The 24,400-nt window shown below is 43.2% G+C and overlaps 1 protein-coding gene across 1 annotated transcript; it reads left to right on the forward strand.

The window, feature by feature from the left end:
* Nucleotides 1-1,358: 1,358 nt before the first annotated feature.
* LOC308403924 (inositol polyphosphate-5-phosphatase A-like) lies at nucleotides 1,359-17,738 on the forward strand (the record flags this gene model as incomplete). Its single annotated transcript, XM_080893715.1, has 10 exons — nucleotides 1,359-1,418; nucleotides 7,834-7,934; nucleotides 8,188-8,272; nucleotides 14,097-14,183; nucleotides 14,297-14,456; nucleotides 14,686-14,866; nucleotides 15,465-15,624; nucleotides 16,372-16,440; nucleotides 16,520-16,576; nucleotides 17,230-17,738. 9 exons carry the CDS (start codon nucleotides 1,359-1,361, stop codon nucleotides 16,562-16,564), a joined length of 948 nt encoding a protein of 315 aa, XP_080749841.1. The 3' UTR covers nucleotides 16,565-16,576; nucleotides 17,230-17,738.
* Nucleotides 17,739-24,400: the final 6,662 nt, after the last annotated feature.

Below are 24,400 nucleotides of genomic sequence, written 5' to 3' on the forward strand. Positions count from 1 at the left end.
GGGTAGCTTTTATCCCATCATTTATTAAATCACCATTTTAAAACTGCATTGTGTGTTTTGTCGTTATCCTTGTCCAATATTAAATATTTTTTGACAATCTGACACATGTAAGTGTGACAATTATGCAAAGAATAAACCAGGAAGGGGGCAAATATTTGCTGAGTTTCAGCACACAGTCAGATGTCATAAGCTCACTTTTAGTCTGATACCTGCTCATGATATGCGTCCAAATGACTAAAGCATTTATTCTTAAAAGTGTTGATAATTTTTATAGTGTATAGGGGGGAAAACAAAAGACAGACCTGTTTTAAAGTAGTTTGAATAAGAATTTTGAACGCATAAAAATATCAAAACATCTTGATCTTGTTGGTGTGTCAACTGATGAAAAAACAATCAAACAGAATTAGTTTTGAGATTATTGAAACCAATTGAAAAAAATGTGGAAAACTTGACAGCTCAATTTTATTTATATAACGCCAAATCACAACAACAGTGACTTCAAGGAACATCTATCGACTCCAAATAAGTCTTTTATAGCTTCTGGCTCCACTGGAAACTAAGGATGGGGAAATGTTGTTATGCTGCTGTGGTGATGAAAAGATACTGGAGAAGGCGGGTTTTCTAAAGAAAAATGACTAAAGTGGAAGTCATGCATCTGTTGGCACAGGACTGCACATTACAGTGTAGTTAATGGTGATAGCAGCAGGGTATAATCACTGATCATACAGCTAAGGGGAAGTGAGATTAAGGCAAGATATACCTGTTATATAATTTTAATACACCCTGAAGAAAAGCAACCTGCCCCAAGTGAAAAGAAGTGCTACACAGGGAGAAGATGATTAAGTTCCTCTTTTGTGTCTTTTTGTGGTGCATAAATTACATGCTGCTTCTAACACCTCCCAAATCATTGTTGTAAAAATATAATGTTCAGTGTGGTTATGGAGGGGTTGCAGTTAGTAAAAGATAGCTGATTTGACATGTACATTAAGGCAAATATAAAAGTTCCTGGGACGCTCAAATGTTTTGAGATTATCTCCAAATTATCTTATTATTTAGTGATGGTTGGTTTATCACTGATAAACATATTCTATGGAAATAGAAAGAAAAAAGCTGCGATCTGACCAAATGGATAGAAGAGCATGTGGTCAGCCCATTAGAACACCGCCCACTTGCAGAAGGTTTCCCAGGGTTTGTCAGCAGCAGATGCCCAGTCCTGGCTGCTTATAAAGCTCTCTCTTTCTCAGACACACACCTTGATAAGCTCCTGCAGAGTTTCGTATCGCAGGGCTGCATGAACGTCAGTGGTGACGCTGCTGCTGCTACTACGAAGTTTCCTTGAAACTGCTCGCGTTGTTAACATGGAAACAGACACGGATGTGCTTCTTGTCACTGCAAACGTCGGCTCACTCTTTAATAATGTAAGTAGAATGGCATCACAATTAAAGTCACACTATAATGATGGTATAGTCACAGGATTATGTAAAAACTCTAATAGGCTCATGCATAAATAAGTAAGGCAGGGTATAGGGTATGAGGAAAGCTGGGGGGGGGGGGGGGGGGTTAACATTGAATGGGCTCCATTGCATGGAAGAGGATTAAGGCCACTGGACGTCTTTTTGTTTGTTTTTCCAGAATTCCGAGGAAAAAGTTTAGAATCCTGAAAAAGTCTTCTCTTGTCTTATTCTGAAATCTTAGCAATGCCTTTCTTGCTGCAACTCTTCCAGTCAAACCTTCAACTCGAAGTCTTCTAATCACAGTTGAAACTAAGACTTGCTTACTCCTACCGCTATTAAGCTGCGCTTGAAGCTGTTGTCCTGTGAACCGCCTATCACGCAAGCTGGTAACTATCAGAAACATCCTCTGATTAAGCTGTGGCTTTTGATCTGCCAGACCTCTTCCTGTTAGAGTTTGTTTCTGAGTGCCTTTTGACGGTGAAGGAAACTGTACTGACACCTTGACTTTCTTTGTAATTTTTCTGTAGGTTTAGAATGTTATGATGGTCTGTCTCTCTTCCACACACTACATTCTGCAGTGCAGTACTGTTCAACTGATGGTCACGAGGGTGTGGTGCTCCGTGTTCTCTGCTCCCGTGTGTCCTCACACCCCGTGCTCTCTGTCTTCTTGTTTTCCCACGCTCCTTCTGGGGGAAATAACAGAGGCATCTGTCAGGACACTCAACTACAGAAAGCATACACTCACTAGCCGCAGCTCACTAGGAAAATTGACTTGGAGTCTCACGCAATGATCCAGCATCGGTGAGAGCTCAATCACACTCTTAAATAGCTCCCCTGACAAGGCTGATCAGCTGCAGGTGCGTGGCAATATCTTCAGGTGTGGCCAGTCATGCAAGCATGAAAACACAGGAACAGCAACACAGTGCAGCAAAAACGCATATTAATATTATATTTTAAAATTATTTTATAAAAATAATTTCATAATTATAATTTTATAATTTATAATTATTTTATAAAATAAATTAATTCCTTCTAACAGAACGCACACACACAGATATAGTCTTGTGAAAAAGAAAATGCATTCTCTTTCAGTTCTAAGGTTTAATGTACTGAGTTATACATGTACATGTTATACATGTACATGTAAAACAACATGTTATTATTATGGGAAAATGTAAAAACAGTGTATCTAAAATTAAGTACACCCATATTGTAGGGGTGCAACGATATTCGTATCGATATTGAACCGTTCGATACAGTGCTTTCGGTTCGGTACGCATATGTATCGAACAATACAACATTTGTAATTGATTTTATAAACTTTCCTTCTGACGATGCTGTCTGTGTTGAGCGCTCAGTGAATCTGCGTTCGACTACTCCGCCTAGGCTGCACTGTCGAGCGCAGATCCACTGAGCGCTCAACACAGACAGCATAGTCAGAAGGAAGAGCGCAGGGCAAGCTAGCAAGACAGAAGTTAAGCTCTCCTTGCAACATGGAACTCCCCCACCCTCATTCAGATCTGGCGTTTGGAATTATTTTGGTTTTCATGTGACGTATGACCCTGAAGTCATGGACTAAAGTAAAACAGTATGTTGGATGTGCCATGCAATGCTCAATTACATGGGTGGGAACTAGTGTGTTAGCGCAGTTAGCTCGTTAACGTGTTGGCCGTCTAGCCCCATGCACGGGGCGATCGGCGGTAGCTCGTTAATGGAGATTTGCCGTGTTGTGGCGTTAAGGTCATTTCAACGAGATTAACCTGAAAGCACTAGTGGGAACACAACGAATATTTTAAATAGTTGAAGATTGGCTAACCTTTTTTCTTTAATTTGGTGTAGTTATGATATAAAGTGAGATGTTATAACTTTAAAATGTATTAATAAGTGGGCATGGAAATCATGGAGCAATGTAAAAAAACTGTGATATCAAAATACATTGTCCACAATAATACTGCTATCATGGCACTGTGACTCTGTGATAATTGAGACATTGCAATAGCAGTGATATATGATTATATCTGTGCAAGTGAGGGAGAAAATACCATTTGAAAGGAAAAAACATGAATTAAATATCTATTGTGTTGTCAAATTCAAATTCAAATTCAAATTTTATTTGTCACACACACACAACCATACACAGTATGACATGGGGGTGAAATGCTTGTAGCTGTACAATGCCCGACCATTAAATGACAGAAGAAAAGTTTTACAATATTTACAATTTACTACAAAAATTTACAAATTAACTTAGGAATTTACAGTAAAGAATGTGCAAATAGCAGAAGAGATTATAAAGATAAGGATTATAAATTATAGGAACTATAGGATTATAGGAAATGTGTGGTGGTGCGTGTGGTGACGTGTGTGAGAGTCCAGTCTTATAGTGACGTGTTTGGGAGAGTCCAGTCCTACACCTGGTTCAGGGCCCGAATAGCCTGGGGGAAGAAGCTCCTCCTCATTCTCTCTGTTTTGGCCTTAAGGGAGCGGAAGCGCTTCCCAGACCTCAACAGTGAGAAGAGTCCATTGTTGGGATGGGAGAGGTCCATCATAATCTTCCTAGCTTTGGACTTGCACCGCTTGGTGTAGATGGACAGCAGGTCGGGGAGCTCTGATTGAATGATGCGTTCTGCCGAGCGCACCACCCTTTGCAGATCTCGTCTGTCCTGCTTGGTGCTGTTCCCAAACCAGGTGCAGATGTTTGACGTCAGGACGCTCTCGATGGTGCAGGAGTAGAAGTTCTTGAGCACCTTCAGTGGCAGATGGAAGTCTCTAAGTCTTCTGAGGAAGAAGAGACGCTGACGGGCTTTCTTAACCAGGGTGTTGATGTGACAGGACCATGACAGGTCCTGAGTGATGTGGACACCCAGGTATCGGAAACTGTCCACTCTCTCCACTGGCGTGCCACTGATGATGAGGGGTTTGTAATTCCTCGCCTGCTTTGTAGTGAAGTCCACGATCAGCTCCTTAGTCTTGCTGATGTTTAGGAGGAGGTTATTCTCCTGGCACCAGGTCTCCAGGTTCCTAATCTCCTCCAGGTAGGCCGTCTCGATGTTGTCGGAGATCAGGCCCACAACAGCAGTGTCGTCAGCAAACTTGACAATGGAGGTGGTGTCGGATGTGGCTACACAGTCATAAGTGTACAGTGAGTACAGCAGGGGGCTTAAAACACAGCCCTGAGGCACTCCAGTGCTGAGTGAGATGGAGGGGGAGACTTGTTTTCCTACCCTCACTGATTGGGGTCTGTCTGTGAGGAAGTTGAGGATCCACTGACACAGTGATGAGCTGAGTCCTAGATCCGTCAACTTGGTGAAAAGCTTAGAGGGAATTATTGTGTTGAATGCTGAACTGTAGTCCACGAACAGCATCCTAACATAATTCCCTCTGCCAGTGTCCAGGTGACTCAGGGATGTGTGGAGCAGGTGAGATATGGCATCGTCTGTGGAACGATTAGTCCGGTAAGCAAACTGAAGTGAGTCGATGGTGGGAGGAAGTGAAGAAGTGATGTGATCTCTCATCAGTCTTTCAAAACACTTCATCACAATTGAAGTCAGTGCTACTGGACGGTAGTCATTGTGGCAAGCGGGCTGTTGTTTCTTTGGAACAGGGATAATAATGGACCGTTTGAAGCACGTGGGAACCACAGCTTGGGCCAGGGAGAGGTTGAAGATCTCTGTGAACACCGGTGCTAGTTGATCAGCGCAGGCTCTAAGGACCCGGCCAGGGATTGCATCTGGTCCTGCTGCCTTCCTGGTGTTCATCCTCCTGAAGGTGTTCCTCACGGCATGCTCTGTGATGACGAATGCATTTTCTTCACTGGTGCACTCCGAGCGCGGGCAGCCGTTTGTTGTTTTAATTGCTGCGGCGTTGAAGCGAGCATAAAACGTGTTCAGCTCATCAGCCAGTGAAGCATCGGCATTCATCATTGAAGAAGCTGGTCGTTTATAGTCCGTTATAGTCCGCAGTCCTTTCCACAGGCTCCTAGAGTCGCACTGTCGTAGCTGTGACTCTAGTTTTTCCCCGTAGCTCCGCTTTGCCTTTCAGACCGCGCTGCGCACGTTGTAGGACGCAGCCTTGTATAGGTCCATATTACCGGAGACAAGCCCTTCATTGTAGGCAGCGGTGCGTGATCTCAGAGCGTCGCGGATGTTTTTATCCACCCACGGCTTCTGGTTGGGAAACGTTCGGATGATAGTTCTTTCTGCTGTGTCGTCCGCTAGTTTCCCGATAAATCCCACAACCACTTCCGTAAACATGTTGATGTCATCAGAGCTGCGCCGAAACATGTCCCAGTCTGCGTCATCCAGTGCGTCCTGCAGCGCGGCCACCGATTGGTCCGTCCAGCGAGCGACCTCCCTCCTGATTGGTGGTTGCTGCTTTAGCCTTTGTTTGTAAGCAGGTATGAGGAAGATGGCGGAATGGTCCGATTTTCCAAATGCCGGCAGGGGTTGAGCCTTGTAACAGTTCTTGAACGGGGTGTAGCAGTGGTCTAATGTCCTCGTGCCCCGGGTGGGGCAGTTGATGTGCTGGTGAAGGTTGTGAAATGTCCGTTTGAGATTCACTCTGTTAAAATCTCCCATAACAATGAGTGCGGCATCTCGGTGAAGTGTTTGTTGATGTGTGAGAGCCTCATGTAGCTCACATAAGGCAGTGTCCGAGTCCGCGTGAGGCGGAATGTAAACAGTGCAGGCAATGACCGCAGTGAATTCCCGAGGGAGATAGAAAGGGCGACACTTAACGATCAAAAGCTCCAGATTGGGCGAGCAAGAGCGTGTGAGTGGGGAGATGTTTGTGCTGTCGCACTATCTGTTGTTCACCATCAAACACACTCCACCACCTCTTTTCTTCCCCGACTCCATTGTCCTGTCCATGCGGTAAACCGAAAAGAACCCCGTCGGCTGTACGGCGTGGTCTGGTATCGCTGGGTTCAGCCAAGTCTCGGTAAAGCAGAGGAGGTTGCAGTCCCGAATGTCTCTCTGGAACTTGATTCTGGCTCTGAGGTCATCAAGCTTGTTCTCGATGGATTGAACATTGGCTAGCAGGATACTGGGCATGGGTGCGCGGTGTGCGCGAGCCCGTAGCCTGTTCCTGATGCCGGCTCTTTTACCTCAAGGCCGTCGCTTAGGGTCGCGTCCTTTGTTCTCTCTCAGGATCTCCTTTGGCCAGGTTGGGTCCGGAGTTAAACATGGTGAAATGTTCGTGTACTGCAGACCAATAGAAACCAAAGTGTCTCTACTGTAGCGGATTTGTGTGTTTTGCATGATGCCCATGCAAGATTATCGCAGATATAGCAAAAAGTGACGAAAAACTGCAAAAAGTGGAGAAGTTAGGGCAGAGCATCCAGCACGGCAGCCGACCTCACCGGCGCCATTTTGTTATGAGTTTCTTTTTCTTCACTGCAAATTGGTTAACCTCTGCTGCCTTTAGCCTCACGATCTGTGAAATTTAAATAGGGACATCATGTTATCATAGATTAAAACGGGAAAGTAAATATTATCCATTTTTGACACCTACAAATAAATAATCTATGAAAAAAATTCTGATTTCCAGATGTACTGAAAAAAATGTGTGGATCTGAGCCCAAATTATCTGAGCCCATATATATATGTTTGTTTGTTTTTACATTTCATAGGTCGGTGAAATTCAAAGTGAATGGTTAAAACAACTGTACAAGGTAAGCTTGAGCTTCTGCATGTTGCAATAATAATATTACAGTTTTCAGAATGTGATATTTCATGTTATGTTTTGTTTTGTTTTGTTTTGTGGAGAGTATGGCCACTTCTAGGAAGCGAAACCTGTGTTGGTTCTGGCCACTGTTCTATTATACAGTTGTAATTACTGATAGCATATCTGCATTCAAACATCACTAAAGCATATGCTTTTTAAAAAGACCACTCGAGACAAGCTGAAAGGTCAAATATTTAAGATGTGGACATACTTCAACATACAAGAAAACATTCCACTTTAAAATTGAGAGAAAGTGGCCTCTTTTTGTACAAATGGTGTTCTTTACTAGTGAGGATAAAAAGGCAGGATGATTTCCTTTATTTTATCAAATAATCAGTAAGCAAAGCTAACTACAATGTTGCTGTTTTTATTTATTAACAGGAATGATATGTGATTACCTTTTTTATACTTTAACTGCTTAAGATAACTGAACCTCTCTTTTTTAAGTATAATTTGGGATATTTTAGTACGTTTGAGCTGCTCCTGCTCTATTTAACTTGGGCGGCATTGCAAACACAAAATTTCTTGTATCTGACATTACAAATTAAAAGGCTTCCCTGGAGACGATCATCATTATTGACCTTCTACACCGCTCAGTGCTCTTTAGTGTAAGCATGTACGTTGCACTGAGACTTTTTGCTTTGCTGTATAACAGACTATCCAGAGCTACAAGCCACACTTCATTGCCCTGCACTTGCAGGAGGTGGGAGGAAAGGACTACATGTTAAACATGGGCCATGCAGAAAACTTCTTCTGGTAGGATTAATATGCTGATTATAATGCATTTTGCCATTTCCATTGATTCGTTGTTGTCAATTAAACAGTTCGTTATAATGTGTCAAAAAAATGAAAACCATCTACAGTTACAGTATATGTCATTTGAGAAGCGAGAACCAGTCAAGTCATTACATCTTTATTTAAAATCATAACATTAATTGATGGCTTTTAGATATGTATACAAAGAAACCTCCATTGCAGTGATCATACTTTTTTGCTCTGCTGTTACCAGGACCCTCGGTTCCAGTGAAGAAATGAAAGACTTTGACAGGTCTTGCATTTATGTGGACAACCAGTTCAAAGGAGATAGCTTCACGGTAAGAAAAACAAAAATGTCTCATACAGAGCAGTTGCTGTGTGATAACTGGATGCAGTCAATGTATTCTGCTGGGGAAAATCAGACGTTTCTGAGAGTGACGTCCCAGAGATCCCAGGGGCTATGTTGTCTGGGGGCTTTTGCCCCCTGGTAGGGTCTCCCATGGCAAATTGGTCCTGGGTGAGGGACCAGACAAAGAGCGATTCAGAAGATCCTTATGAAAAGAACATCGAGGGAACAGTTTACCCTGCCCGGGATAGGGTTACCGGGGCCCCGCCCTGGAGCCAGGCCCGGGGAGGGTGCCCGAGGGCGAGCGTCTGGTGGCCGGGCCTTAGTCCATGGGGCCCGGCCGGGCACAGCCCGAAGAGGTGACATGGGCCCATCCTCCCGCAGGCCCACCACCTGCAGGAGGCGCCATAGGGGTCGGGTGCATTGTGTGCCGGGTGGCGGCCAGGAGCGGAGGCCCTGGCGGACTGACCCCCGGCTGCCAAGACTGGCAATAGGGACATGGAATGTCACCTCTACGCATGGCTTGGGCTCTGGAACCAGTCTCCTGGAGAGGGGCTAGACTCTGTCTCAGTCTGGAGTTGCCCCTGGTGAGAGGCGGCGGGCTGGGGTGGGTATTCTAATATCCCCTCGGCTTGCTGCCGGTACGTTGGGGTTTATTTGCCTGTTATTGGCCATAACGAACACCTTGTTCGAACATAAGAGTGTCCATAAGTGCACGTGGCACCAGGACGCTCTAGGCCATAGGTCGATGATCGATTTTGTAATCGTATCATCAGACCTGTGACCATATGTTCTGGACACTCGGGTAAAGAGAGGGGCTGAGCTGTCAACTGATCACCACCTGGTGGTGAGTTGGATCAGGTGGCGGGGGAGGACGCTGGACAGAGCTGGTGCACCTAAACGCGTAGTGAGGGTGTGCTGGGAACGTCTAGCAGAGGCCCCAGTCCGCGAGATCTTCAACACACACCTCCGGCAGAGCTTCAGCAGCATTCCGAGGGAGACTGGGGACATTGAGTCCGAATGGACCATGTTCAGCGTCTCCATTGCCGGAGCTGCTGCATTGAGCTGCGGCCGCAAGGTGGTTGGTGCCTGCCGTGGTGGTAATCCCCGAACCAAATGGTGGACACCAGAGGTGAAGGGAGCCACCAGGCTGAAGAAGGAGTACTATCGGGCTTGGTTAGCCTGTGGGACTCCGGAGGCAGCCGAGGTATCGACAGGCCAAGCGGAATGCGGCTCGGGCAGTGGCTGAAGCAAAAACTCGGGTGTGGGAGGAGTTCGGAGAGGCCATGGAAAAAGACTTTCGGACTGCCTCGAAGAGATTCTGGCAAACCGTCAGGCGTCTCAGGAGGGGAAAGCGGTGCTCTACCTGCACTGTGTATAGTGCTGGCGGAGCGCTGCTGACCTCGACTGAGAAAATTGTCAGGCGGTGGAAGGAATACTTCGAGGATCTCCTTAATCCCACTGACACGTCTTCCGAGGAGGAAGCAGAGTCTGGGGATGAGGGGAATGACCCGCCAATTTCCGGGGGCGAGGTCACTGAGGCAGTTAAACAACTCCTTGGTGGCAGAGCCCCGGGTGTTGGTGAGGTCCGCCCCGAGTTCCTGAAGGCTCTGGACGTTGTAGGGCTGTCCTGGTTGACACGCCTCTGCAATGTTACGTGGAGATCAGGGGCAGTACCTGTGGACTGGCAGACCGGGGTGGTGGTCCCCATCTTTAAGAAGGGGGACCGGAGGGTGTGTTCCAACTACAGGGGGATCACACTCCTCAGCCTCCCTGGGAAAGTCTATGCCAGGGTGCTGGAAAGGAGAGTTCGTCTGCTAGTCGAACCTCGGATACAGGAGGAACAATGCGGTTTTCGTCCTGGTCGTGGAACACTGGACCAGCTCTTTATCCTCTCGAGGATACTTGAGGGTGCATGGGAGTTTGCCCAACCAGTCTACATGTGTTTTGTGGACTTGGAGAAGGCATTTGACCGTGTCCCTCGGGGTGTCCTGTGGGAGGTGTTGCAGGAGTATGGGGTGTCTGGCCCATTGCTACGGGCCATTCGATCCCTATACATCTGTTCCAAGAGCTTGGTTCGCATTGCCGGCAATAAGTCGGACTCGTTCCCGGTGGGTGATGGGCTCCGTCAGGGCTTTGTCTCCGGTTCTGTTCATAATTTTTATGGACAGGATTTCTAGGCGCAGCCAAGTGGCGGAGGACTTTCACTTTGGTGGCCTCAGAATCTCATCTCTGATTTTTGCGGATGATGTGGTTCTGTTGGCTTCATCGGGTGAGGGCCTCCAGCTCGCACTGGAACGGTTCGCAGCCGAGTGTGAAGCAGCGGGAATGAGGATCAGCACCTCCAAATCTGAGGCCATGGTTCTCAGCCGGAAAAGGGTGGAGTGCCCACTCTGGGTCGGGGATGAGTTCCTGCCCCAAGTGGAGGAGTTCAAGTATCTCGGGGTCTTGTTCGCGAGTGATGGGAGAAGGGAGCCGGAGATCGACAGACGGATTGGGGCTGCAGCTGCAGTAATGCAGACGCTGCACCGGTCCGTCGTGGTGAAGAGGGAGCTGAGTGTAAAAGCGAAGCTCTCAATTTACCGGTCGATCTACGTCCCTACCCTCACCTATGGCCACGAGCTGTGGGTAGTGACCAAAAGAACGAGATCGCGGATACAAGCGGCATCCGTTCGGCCATCCGGGAGGGGCTCAGAGTAGAGCCGCTGCTGCTCCACATCGAAAGGAGCCAGCTGAGGTGGTTCGGGCATCTGACAAGGATGCCCCCTGGGCGCCTCCTGGGTGAGGTGTTCCAGGCATGTCCCACCGGGAGGAGGCCCCGGGGCAGACCCAGGACACGCTGGAGAGATTATATCTCTCGGCTGGCCTGGGAAAGCCTTGGTGTTCCCCCGGATAAGCTGGAGGAGGTGGCTGGGGAGAGGGAGGTCTGGGCCTCTTTGCTTAGGCTGCTGCCCCCGCGGCCCGGCCTCGGATAAAGCGGATGAGGATGGATGGATAGATGTTTTTGGAATGACTTTCCCACCTTCCTAGCAAAAGAGAAAGAAAGGAAAAGCAACTCAAGACTTTTGCACAGTAGTGTTTTTTGGTTTTGTTTTTTTAAGTATTAACCCACACTCCTCCCAGGTGATACCCTCACACTGAACATTTGACAGTAGGGGTCAATGGCTGCATCTGCAGATTGAAGCTGTGTGAAGTCAAAAAAGGGGATACTCAGTGGCCAGGTGAGAGTAGAGACAGGACAAAGTCAATACATTTAAGTCTAGATTAAAACTAGGGCAGCTGTCTTCTAAGGCAGAAGACAGAATCTAGCTAAATCCAGTGGAGTGGTTTGGTTTAAACTAGATTAAAACCAACAATTATATATTTTAAAATAAAATAATTAAACATACTCACCGAAAATGGATTTAGCTACATTCTGGGCCGCGTTTCCGAATGCAGTAGGTAGCGAGCTGACTGGAGACCGTAACAGCCAATCAGAATTTTTGCATCAAGTCTGTGATTGGCAGGTTTTGTGGCACACTTACAGTATAACGGTGTACAGTGGTCCCTCGCGGTCCTGATTGGCTGTAGACCATTGTCAATCAATCTCGTGCCTCCTGTCTCCTGAATAGTACAGAATGCGTTCAGTTGTCCAATTTATATAAATATTCGATCGTTAGCGGTGTGACTCTGAAATGCTGTACTGTATGTTTGTACGTTTTCTCCCCAACAAACACCACAATGTCGACGAAACGTTTTGCACCGTCGTCAAAGGCACCTGCGGGTATCTTTGGTTTCATTCTGTGATACTGGACTTATTTTTCTACGAAGGTTTGAACTTTGAGAGTGTTTAAACAAGAGAGAAAAGTGTGAAAATGTTCATGCCTGTCTGAGAAAAATGTATTAAGTGTGTAGTCCGGGGTTTTACAGCCTTAAAACATCTATAATAACTGTAAAAAATAAAGTTGGCTACTTCGAGGATTTCATCTATTTCATAACTCCCGCGATAAATGAGGCACCACTCTATAGAGAGTTGAGCGCGCACGAAGCAGAGATGTGAGCATGAAGACCTAGGGCAGGTCCGCAGGTATCTGTCAGCACACAGCAGAGATCTGAACAAGAGCAAATGCCAACAACTGAGCGAGAGGGGCTGTTATTGTGTGTGCAATAATAACAAATAATAGCAAACACTGAAATACATTTCTTGCATGCAGAAATTAATTTTGTCCCCTCAAATTAAACTTTTCTTCGCTCAAAATAACCTTCTTCTCAAAATGCAACATTTGCGCATGCATTTCTTTTAACGTGCGATCAGAGAAGAGGCACAGAAATAAACAATACTTTGGGCTGATGTTAGCAAGTGTGCGTTCATAGAACCAGTAAGTCACGTTGGGAACCTATTTTTATTTCTGTTGCAGTTAATTTACCCATGTAGACACCCATTACTACTGCCTGTGTGACAGCTATGCTGTAGAAGTAAAGTAGATAGTAGCCTGACTTCACAGGGTATTTCTAAGTTGTTTTCTGTTGTTGTGGAGAGTAATTGTTCAGAAAGGTTTTACCTGATGCAGTTACTGTGCTAACATACGAACCTGTTCTTGCTAATAACCCCTGTGTAAACATAGCGGCATTTGATTGAGCAATTGTGTCCACTAGAGGGTGGTGTTGATTTAATCTAAATTGGCTATAAGCCATCCTGTCATGTCTTTATGATAATCTTTTCATGGTGTCTGTTTCTGTCCACGCTTAAATGGTGTTCTCTGTAGTGCTTAATGTGAGAGATGCTGAACCAGTGAAAGATGTTTATGTTATTGTACTAATTTAAGAACCACATCCGTACCAGCTAGAGCGTGTGTTCGATGTGGGCCAGTTTTAAATAAAGTTCTTCAGCACTGTGACATAATTCCCCGTCTCTGACCGGACCTTATTAACAGGGAACAGTACAGAATCACGTTTCAGAGATAGTGGACTAGTGTGTTCACATTCTGTTGTAACCCATAAACTGAACGGTAATGTAACGGCATCCATCTTTCACTTTCACAAAAGTAAAACATCACCACTTCCACCTATAGTTGGTTGTAATGGAGGTGGAGTAAAATGGATCCACTCTCCCTGCCCAGCGCGTACTCCCCATGCAAGGGAAGCAAATTCTGTCGGGGATACCTGCCTTGGCACAACACGTCCTTGCACAACAACCTTGTGTTGCAGCCAATGAAACAGACTCTTCCTCCTTTGCCCAGGTGTGCTGGGGCACAAGCGGTTAATACCTTTTAAATGGTTTTAATTTTCTGTCTTTATTGATTTTACATTGCACGATTAATCAGATAAGAGGAGCAGGGAGTTAGTACATTTAAAATTGTTAGCCCCACGTCAGGGATGATTGGGTACAAAAACAGACACGCACACTTCAGGGCCCTTTTGGAAATATTTTAGTATTATTATTGTTGTTGTTGTTGTTGTTGTTATTTGCCTGTGCCATTTGTCACTTTAGCAATCAGAATTGTTTTCTTAAGGCCAGCCAAGAAAAACAGGGGAACGGGGGACAGTAAGAGAAGACACTGAGAGAATCCGTTGGATCACCTGTTAAAACAAGAAAAAAGAAAACAAACAAGAGAACAACACAATACAGAGATCAAAGCAACAACTAGATATGTATAAGTAACAGTAAATACTAAATATTGAATGTTATTGAGCAGCACGCAAGGCCAACAGCGCACAATATGCTTTAAGATAGCATACAAGGAAGATATAGTTTGTGTCTGTGAGCACCCGTGTGTACACCTGTGTGCATGAGCGCGTTTGCGTTCAAAAGGTTTCTCCATGTAACAATCTGCTAGAGGGTGTGGGAAGCCATAGCCCTGGCCCCAGAGCATGAAGCAGCCATGGAGAAGACCCAGGCCCCAGACATCCACAGGCCCTCCAGAGTGTGAAAGCCCAAGGAGGACCACTGGAGAGGCAAATGCACCACATTCCCAGAAAGAGCTGAGGAGAGCACCAGATGTGGGGTCACCCAGCAGCCACGGTGCAGATGCCACAGGTGGCTGCGGTGATGAGCCCGCAGGCCATGCCGGCAGACAGTCATGCCAGAGCGGATCGAGCCCCAGTCCCTGAGGTCCGAGGGAACCCCACCCCCCAGATAGGGTCCGACCTGGCCAGGGGCGCCAGGCCTCACCAAGCAGCCAGTGGGAGTATGCGGGGTACATACCTGAGCGCTCAGCCCCAGACACTGAGAACCACCAAAGGTTCTGAGGGCTGAGGGCATCAGTTTGACATAGACAAACTGGCACACACAGACACAAGCATACATTCCCACCCTCATGCACATAAATACAAATACTCAGCACTCGCGCAACGTGGAGACAAACAGAAATGAACACTATACACCCTTTCACACTTCCCAAACATACTTTACACTCCGAGGTTCAGGTACCACCGCCCCCAGGGGGGCAATGAGCCCCCAGAGCCAGGAGATGTTACCCTTTTCCCTGGGGTGGAGGGACGGACTGCCCCCGGCCCGGCAGCTGCAGGGATGGCCCAGCGTCCCAGACCCCGACCAGACTGCCAACGCCTCCCAACCCCCTGCCCCGATCGTGTACAGAGAATGGGGGTGTGAAGACCCCACACCTTACTCAGCCCGCTCATATGTCTTGTTGATGTGTAATGTTCTAAAGTGCATTTAAAACACAGGAGTGGCATGGTGCTTCCTGCCAGGAAGCAGTAGGTGTCAGCAAAGCCCCTCCTGCCCCTCCTGGGGCATCGGCCCCAGGAAAGACTATTATTTAAAGTTTGCTGTGTTTTCGGAGAGTAACAATGCACTGTGTCATACATTCAAACTACAAAGCATACCAAATGTTCTTACTTTCTTTGAAGAAAGTACTGCCCCTGCCCCAGTCTAAGAACTGAGACTGAAGGAGTCACTTGGATGAGTGACGAAATGTTTCTCCCACAAAACGCTACGTCCAGATGAACAGAATCAACTTTTGGAGATCAGCAGGAATACTTCAAAGAAATGACAGCGCAGTAAACACAAAAAGGGAGAAACATTAGTAGCAGTAACCCAAATTATCCCCCATGTTAAATCTGCACTCATCAATCATGCTTGTTTTTCATGTGTTGATGTTTGTAGTCATTTGTAACCATAGTGGCTTCTTTCCCTCAGCTTTTGAAGTATGACAACTCTGCTACTTGCTGCAAATTTCTGCCATTTACTTTTCATGCTTTAAGAATTTGTTCCCCTCTTGTCTTGTGCTCAGCTACCCATACAGTGAAGAGCATGCTAAACCAACCCAGTACATGAACACTCGCTGTCCTGCCTGGTGTGATCGCATCCTTATGTCACATACAGCCCAAGATTTAATCCACAGGGTGAGTCTTTGCACAATCACATCATTTCATGATGACAAGAACACAATTTGATATAATACGTGAGTTAGCATGACGTGTTAAGGAAGCACTTTGGCAAGCTAGCCAGCCAACATTTCTAGTCAATGTGTTTTAGCAGTAGCATTAGTTAGCAACATTTTAAGGTTAACCAATTATGCTGCATGACTCTGACTCTGGTTAGTTCGTAAACCTTTGCTGATAGTGACGGGTTAATTTATCAGCCAGAGCAGTTCTAGGGGTTTAAAAAAATTAGCTAGCATTATCTATTTAAGATAGTGTTTCGCTACAATATGTAGCTTGCAGTTTGTCTGTTTTTGCAGGAAAGCTAATGTTAGCTAACAGATGGTGATACCTGTGTTTGCAAAAAGACTTCTTTTCCTGTAGAAGTCTGTGAGCCAAAGTCTGTAAAAGTCCTCCTGAGTTTTTGGGATTGTTCTGGATCATATTTTGAAATTGAGGATTAACTTTGGTGTAAAACTACAAATTCATTGCATAAGAAGTTGTAAATCACAAGTCATTAGACAACGGGCTTCGCATACTTTGGTACACGGTTTTACATTCGTGCACACATACTGTATAACCTTTAATATATAATGTGATGTAAATCCACTATGAACATAATCCAGCCCACACAAATGTGATACTCAAAATTTAACTTAATATAATTTAAGAAGAATCTGTTTGTTATGTTTACATATAAATGATCTTCAAGTTCATTCTTCTTTTCAGAGAGACGATGGTGAGAAGAGTGTTGTTTACAACACAATGGGTCCTAATGTCTGTATGGGAGATCATAAGGTAACAGATTACATAAGCAGTGTGTTGTGCACATCAGCCATGTGGACTGACTCTGATGTTTTTTGTTTTTCTTCTGTAGCCTGTGTTCTTGTCCTTCTCACTGAAGACAAATGACCACATCTGATACTTCTAAATGGTAAGAAGTTTCACTGAGTGTGTGTGTTCTGTACTGCATGTGCAAGTGCAGCTGAGTCGATGTGGTAATTCCAGTGAATGGATTCAGTGTGAGAGAGTGAGCGCAGTAATCTTTCTCTGGTCCCTGGAGAGCCATAACCCTACTGGCCCAGTGGAGTCGGGATATGAACTAAGAGTAATGCGTGCGGGACATAAGAGATCCTTTGTGCACATCGTAGTTGGAGTGCAGGCGATCTGCACTCTCGCTGATCTATGTCTATTGAATCCTCCTCACTGTCACTGTGGCTACACATTAGGTTTAATGCTGGCCTGCTTTTCATTAATTACCACATGGATGGCTGGCTGGAGACACATTCACATTGTGCGGGGCATTTTTACGGCCATTTTTATGGCCATGATTTTGTTTTGCTGCCATTTCAATTTATTTTTTTAAGGAAGAACTGCCTTTTCATGATTGTCCTTCTTCACAATGGGAGTGCTTGAAGAGGCTACAACTATCTTCTTTTGTGTTTTTGACATTTCAAGGCATATGAAAGGTTTGGCCTACTGCTATTATTTTTAGGCTACATTTTAGCTCTTGCAAGGTGTGTTCATAAACATGTTGTTTATGTAACCGTTGTGTTTTTGTGAAGTAATGCCTTGTGTCTTGTCTAGGCTTTGCTGCCTCCGTCCTGATTGGGTGCTGCTGCCTAAATCAAGTCGATCAGCAAAGCCCTGTATGTCTGGGGAGCTGTACTTCTGGCCATTTTGACTGCTCATACTCACTCATTGGGTTTTAGAGGCTTAAATGCCTTTGAGTTGTATTTTTAGCCACATGTGATTTTGTTTAGACTGTGTTTGTAGGGTAGAGCTGCCTTTAATTTGTTATCCCTAATTTTCTCCTGTTTATGTGGTGATTAGGTAGGTTATTTTTGTAGGGTGTATATTTTGTTTTATTTGGAATTAAGCAAGTTAACTTTTAATTTCTTTTTAGGGATGTTGTATTTGTAATATTGGCAATATTTCCTTAAACTTAAATGTCAATCTGAACCAAACCGAGATTTAAACTAGCAGAAAATAAACATTTAACAAAATCTTATTAAAAATTATTTTCTTGATATTTAATCTGTGTATTAATAAATATACTATAAACAATGTTAATGTAACTAAAATAGTTGGTGAAATGAAGGAATAAAAAACTAAAACTCACTTTTGAGAAGTACATGAAGTTTGATCCATGCTTAATAAACTTGAGCTTAAAGTGAACTCTCCAAGTTGCCTCATCAGAGAGTTGCAGTCAGCTTTGTTTGCTAAGCAGCTTCAAAAACTTATCTTGCAGGTGTGACTGACACAGTTATTGTGTATGCTCTTCATCAGTAACAAGCAGCTCATTTGCTGTGAAACATAAACTTTCTATTCTCCCTCTCTTATCTCCAGTGGTGCCACAGCCATAAAATATTTCTTAATGAACCGTTTAGAAAATCTTTCCCCCGACACACACACAAAGAGAAACAAAAACCCAAATGCTTCTAAAATGTGAAATTTAATTTGTATAGCCATTTCATTTAGTAAAATCAACTGCAAAAAAACAAAACAACTTTTTCTTGTTGCTTTTTATGCATCAAATGCTCTATAAAGACTTACCAGAGTTCTTGTTGTTGCTCTGCTTCACCATCTTGAAGAAATAAGTAATACTTCTCATATGCGTCTGGATAGAAGATGTGCTTGCGTCTGTTTGTTGGTATGAATGTCATGAAGTGACAAAATGGACTGGTTCCTATGTAGCGCTTTTATACTCTGAGCACTCAAAGTGCTTTACACAACTTGTACATTCACTTATTTGCATTAGCATCTGTTTCTATGCTTTTTCTAAGTGCTTTCTATCTAACATTCACATGCATTCATACTCTCCTGAATGCACCGGAGAGCAACATGGGATTTGGCAGACTGGAGCAGACTAGGATCAAACCACCAACCTTCCAGTTAGTAGGTGACCTGCTCTTCCACCTGAGCTACAGCCACCCCATTTCTTCTGTGCAGTGCGGAAGAGCATCAGTCAAGATGGTGAGATGGACTTGTGCCCTTTGTGACTCTGGTAGTTCTTCTGAGGATACACTGCCATCTTGCCACACCTTCACCATCTGTGAGCACAAACTGCTGCTCTGCCAGCATGTAGAAAAATCACAGAAGTGAAAACCATTACTACTATTAGAGCTCAAGTTTGGATAGTTTAGCTCTAAATATGTCACACTAGCTCTTAATTTCAACAATCCATTGAACAGACAGGAGATTAGTGGACAGCTTGGCATTATATTTCACAATTATGGCCAATGAATTGTTGCATGATAGAGCATCTCTTAATTCTGAATGAATACAGTAAGGTATCACTTTCAATTCAGGTGTCAAAGTAATTTTTCAAAACTACATTTTTTTTTCCTTTTCCCTTAACAAAAATACCCCACACTGTAAATATATAAAACTATTAATAATATCTAAACTTTTTTTTTTTTTTTGGATTTGTATATTTGTACATTTTATATTTTTTCTTAATACTCTTCATGTGTATAAAGTGCTGTAGAAACTGTGCACCTCACCTCCTTTCTTTTCCCACATGTTTGCACTGAGTAGGAGATTCTCTGTATCTCATTGTACATGTGTATAGTGACAACAAAAGGCATTCTATTCTCTATTCTATTACTGCCTGGCTAATAGTGACGAACTTCAGGGGAATTCATGATGACAGAAAGGTCGAAACACTGAAGTCTTTTCTTGTTTTTGTGACTTCAGCATGCTGGCAGACTTAAAGATTTGTAAGTGATACTTACAGGGTAGAAACTTCTTTTTCATCCATTTAATCAAATATTTTATGCCTGAGCTGTCTCAGTCCCTCTGTAGCATTCTGCAACTATGACTAACCTTGGTTTTGGCTGCAGGTATCCCTGTACATCCTTCTCAACAGTACACATATAACGACTCAGTCACACTTCCTCAGCGTTGCTCCCTCACAAAACCAAAGCCTTTTGCCAGGAAGAGTTTGGAAGAGGTATCAGCCACCTGAAAGAAGAAAGATTTAAACTAAACCTGGTTTTGTATTGCACCTGTTGCATCCGCAAAGCAACCAGCGTTAGGGATAACCCCGCGCACCCGTCCCACACACACACTCTCGTCACCCTGCTGTGTTTTGACAAGAGGTACTGGAGGATTAGGACCCTCATTGCCAGACTGCGAAATGCTTTCTTCCACCAAGCCGTCAGTCCAGTCACTGAGTGTTCAGGAGTCTGACACACATGCACACCTTCATAAATCAAGTTGTATGAAGGTGTGCTAGAAATGCACACTTGCACTTTATCCTGTGTTGATTGTCTGTTTTATGTAGCACCATGGTCTTGGAAGAGCGTTGTCTCACTTCACAGTGTACTGTACCACTGCACATGATTGAAATGACAATAAAGCAACTTGACTTGACTTCTTTTCCTGCAAAAAGACAGATCAGCGAAGCCCAGAGAACACAAGACACACAAGGTGCAACACTCAAGACTCAAACAGCCTTCAGAAATGAAGGCACAGTGTTCGTCCAGTCATACTAGAAATGATTATGTATCAGAATAATAACTAAGAAACAAACTTTGAAGAAGAAAGAAGATGTGGATGGGCTGGTGTTCGCTGACTGGTCATTTCTGGTAGTCCGCTATCATTTCTGTAGTTTTGCTGATGTTGAGAGACAGGTTATTTTCCAGGCACCACTCGTACAGTGCCATCACCTCTTCTCTATAGGCCCTCTCATCGTTGTCTGCGATGAGGCCTATGATGGTTGTGTCATCTGAAAACTTGATAATGGTGTTGGACTTATGCTTAGCAACACAGTCGTGTGTAAACAGGGAATAAAGGAGGGGGCTAAGCACACAAGCCTGTGGCGTTCCTGTGTTTAGGATGAGTGATGAGGTGGTGTGCTTACCAATTCTCACCATCACCAGCTTTTCTTTGCTCAAAATAAATTTCTCCTCAAAATGCAACACTTGCACCTGCATTTTTATTTTTTTATTTTTTTTTTACGTGCGCTCAAAAGATTTTTTTAAGTGCACTCAGAATAGTGACACAAAAATAACGCTATAAATGGGGAACAGGTGGGAACACAGATGAGACAAATCAGACCTAACGAGACAAGGGCAAACAAAACCAGACGCACAGCACATAGGACAGGACTTTCACAATAAAACGGGAAACAGCATGGAACGCAGACATGACAACGCAAACTTGACAACATGGACAAGACGAAACTGAAAATGTTACGTCCAGATGAACAGAATCAACCTTTTGGGATTTTCTAACCCGGATGGTTAAGCATGTATCAGGATAAATACTCATATATAACTATTTCAGGGATCATCTAAACTCCAAGACATCAGGAATTATCACCCAATAAAAACTGCTGGCTGACTAACCGACAAACACAATGAATAGAACCTGATGTAAAGCTTTATATATGAATTATTTTCTTTTTGTTAAACATGTAAATGTGCAGAGTCTTTGACATCAAAGGTTGATGTAAATTTACTGATTTGATAAAAATAAAAGGTTCACTCTATTGTAATGTGTATGACTTAAAACACTGAGTGCAAAATGTGCTGTTTAAAGCAGTTTTCTGTGAAAGTGTTTGATGGTTAAACTATGGCAACATTAATAAAATGTATTTTGTTGCTCTTAATATTATGAAACTTACTGCAAATAGCACTATTATTAAATCGATAATGGTAAAGAAAAGAAATACGTGACCTTCAAATATAAAAAGATTGTGTAGCTGAAAACAGACACTTGCAGAAGACTGAAAATGATAAAATCTGCAGCAGCTGCAAATGTGCAGCAGTTAAATATTAATCGTAGATGAAGGTCAAATCTTCACGTGGTTCTCAAAAGTGAAAGCAGAGTTTGCGGGTTTCAATATGACTTGTTTACAACTTTATCTACATTTATAGTTATATTGAATGCTTTATCTGAAATACTTTGTCATTAATATTAAAAAAAATAACAGACAAACACAATGAATAGCACCTGATGTAAAATTTTGTATATGAATTATTTTCTTTTTGTTAAACTTGTAAATCTGCAGAGTCTTTGAGATGAAAAGTTGATGTAAATTTACTGAACTGCATTTCTATATTATTAAAATATACTCAACCTGTTCTTGTTTCATAAAAATAAAAGATTCACTCTGTTGTAATGTGTATGTATCACGTCTGGTGTGGCAGACGTGTGGAGTTGTAGAAAGGACCCAAAAGGCGGCAGCTCTGGTGCAGGTGAGTATTTATTTACAGGAGTGGGTACAAACAGCAATGGTGGGTGAACATGAAACCGGAAACCTAAACTGGGTAAAACTAACAAAACAACCCAGAAACGAAGATGCAGGGAGGTCCGGGGAAATACATACAGAGAGACGCAGGGAGATCGAGGGGAAACAACACAGACGAACCAGCAACGAGGACGAGGTAACACACACTATAAACACACACGCCAGGAATCAGGAGAAGGGAAACAGGAGGGGAACACACCTGGAAGACATCACAGCTGACGAGGCAGGGGAAACGTAACCAGAACACACTGACATAAGACACAGACCTTCACAATAAAACAGGAACTTACAAAGCAAGGACACAGACTAAGAAACGCGGACTTAACACAGGAATACATGAGCAGAACCGAATAAACACTAAACAGAGGAAGAACAGAACCAAAATCGCAATAAGAGAAAACACAAAATGCTGGGTCAAAAGGACCCAGGATCATGACAGTATGAGTTAAATATTAATTGTAGATGAAGGTCAAACCTTCACGTGGTTCTCAAAAGTGAAAGAAGAGTTTGGTGGTTTCAATATGACTTGTTTACAACTTTATCTACATTTATAGTTATATTGAAATATTTATCTGAAAGACGTTATCATTTATATTAAAAAACAACCCTATGCCTTTTTTTTCCCATTGTTAATGTGTAACTAAAGTAAGTCATTTGATGAGAGGGAGAGAGTCTCTCCAAACCTCTGCAGCCAGCAAACCCAGCTTAACTCTGATGGTCTCCCTCACTCATTTTCCCCCAGGATGAATGTGTCTGTTGATGATAATTTTGACTCTTGGTGGTGTGGTTAAATGAAAAGAACAAATTGGAACTAAAGGTTTAAATCTTTAGTTTAATATTATTCCCAGTCTTATGTTTAAATTAAAGGACAATGTTGACTAATTGTCTCCCAGTCAACCATACATGCATGATTTTTAGATATCATCTCCCAGTCAGCTATAAATCAGTGACTTTTCAATAGTGGACAGATGGGCTCTACCACTTTAATCTCCCAGTCAACTATAAAGCCACATTTCTTCAACTATATAAATCAATGGCATTTCTGTAGCACCTTATAACACGACGCAAGTAAGGGACGAGTACACTGTACTTACGTGTGTTTTGCAGCCAACAAGTCAGGTTTTTGCCAGAAACAATGAAACAAGTACACTTTAAGTACCCTGCACTTGCATACAAATTGCACACACAAGTAACCTTTACTTACATGCAATTTGCAAGAAACAAGTATCACTTTTTGCAAGAAATAATTAAACAAGTACTCTGTAAGTACCCTGTATTGGCATGCAATTTGCAGGCAACAAGGTGGAAGTACCCTGTACTTACATACAAGGTAGGGCTAGGTTTCACAATGAGCTCACCTGAAACCTCAGCTGATTTTGACATACACCTGTTTTCACACCTTGGCTCGTGTGATTAGGTAGAGGATCATTAGAGTGTCCATGTCCCTCTTGGGGGGACACTCCTACAGGGCTTAAGAATTTCAGAGTGATCTGTTATTATTAAGTAAAACATCACTGATGATAAATAAAATAAAATAAATAAAACAGAGAAAGTACTTTAAGGATTAGAGAATGACTGCCATGATAACGTTTATGTTTTAGAGGAAATGCTCAGCTTCCTATAAGATAAAGTGCACACGTAGTAATTGTGTGAGAGTCACACCTAAACAATGAGTCATCACAAGCCACCTAGTGGACATTGACCTTGAGAGTTTGCTTCAACTGATAAGGATGAAGTGCAAAGCTTCACATGTTTCTCAAAGGTGGAAGCATATAAGTTTGCTGATTATATTATGACTTTTTTACAAGTTTATCCGGGTTTACTGGTGTCTTTGTTACTACAGGTAAAGAAATAGTATATAAGTGGTTAATCAAACTTCAACAGCTTTATGGTGCAAAAGAAGCACAAGTGATCTCCAATCAGAAAACTTTGTCACATGTTTCTGAATTTTGTTCTCTGATTTTATATTGTTAACATGAAGAGAACTTTGAATATATTGTGACAATTTAAGTTTATGCAATGTGCAAAAAATGTTTTAGAGTTAGAACTGCATTTAATTACATTGTTTTATCAAATGTGTATGTATTCACTAATATCCCAAAAGGTTGATTCTCTTCATCTGGACATAGTGACGAAACGTTTCTCCCACTGAAAACGTTACGTCTATATGAACAGAATCAACCTTTTGGGATTTTCTTAGCTGGATGACTGAGCATGTATCAGGATCACTAATATATAACTATTTCAGGGATCATCTAAGCTCCAAGACATCAGCCAGGAATCATCACCAAATAAAAACTGCTGACTATTTAAAAATAAAAGATTCACTCTGTTGTAATGTGTATGAGTTAAATATTAATCGTAGATGAAGGTCAAACCTTCACGTGGTTCTCAAAAGTGAAAGCAGAGTTTGCGGGTTTCAATATGACTTGTTTACAACTTTATCTACATTTATAGTTATATTGAAATATTTATCTGAAAGACTTTATCATTTATATT

This window comes from Rhamphochromis sp. 'chilingali', assembly GCF_963969265.1.
Source record: "Rhamphochromis sp. 'chilingali' genome assembly, chromosome: 10".
Lineage (NCBI taxonomy): Eukaryota > Metazoa > Chordata > Actinopteri > Cichliformes > Cichlidae > Rhamphochromis > Rhamphochromis sp. 'chilingali'.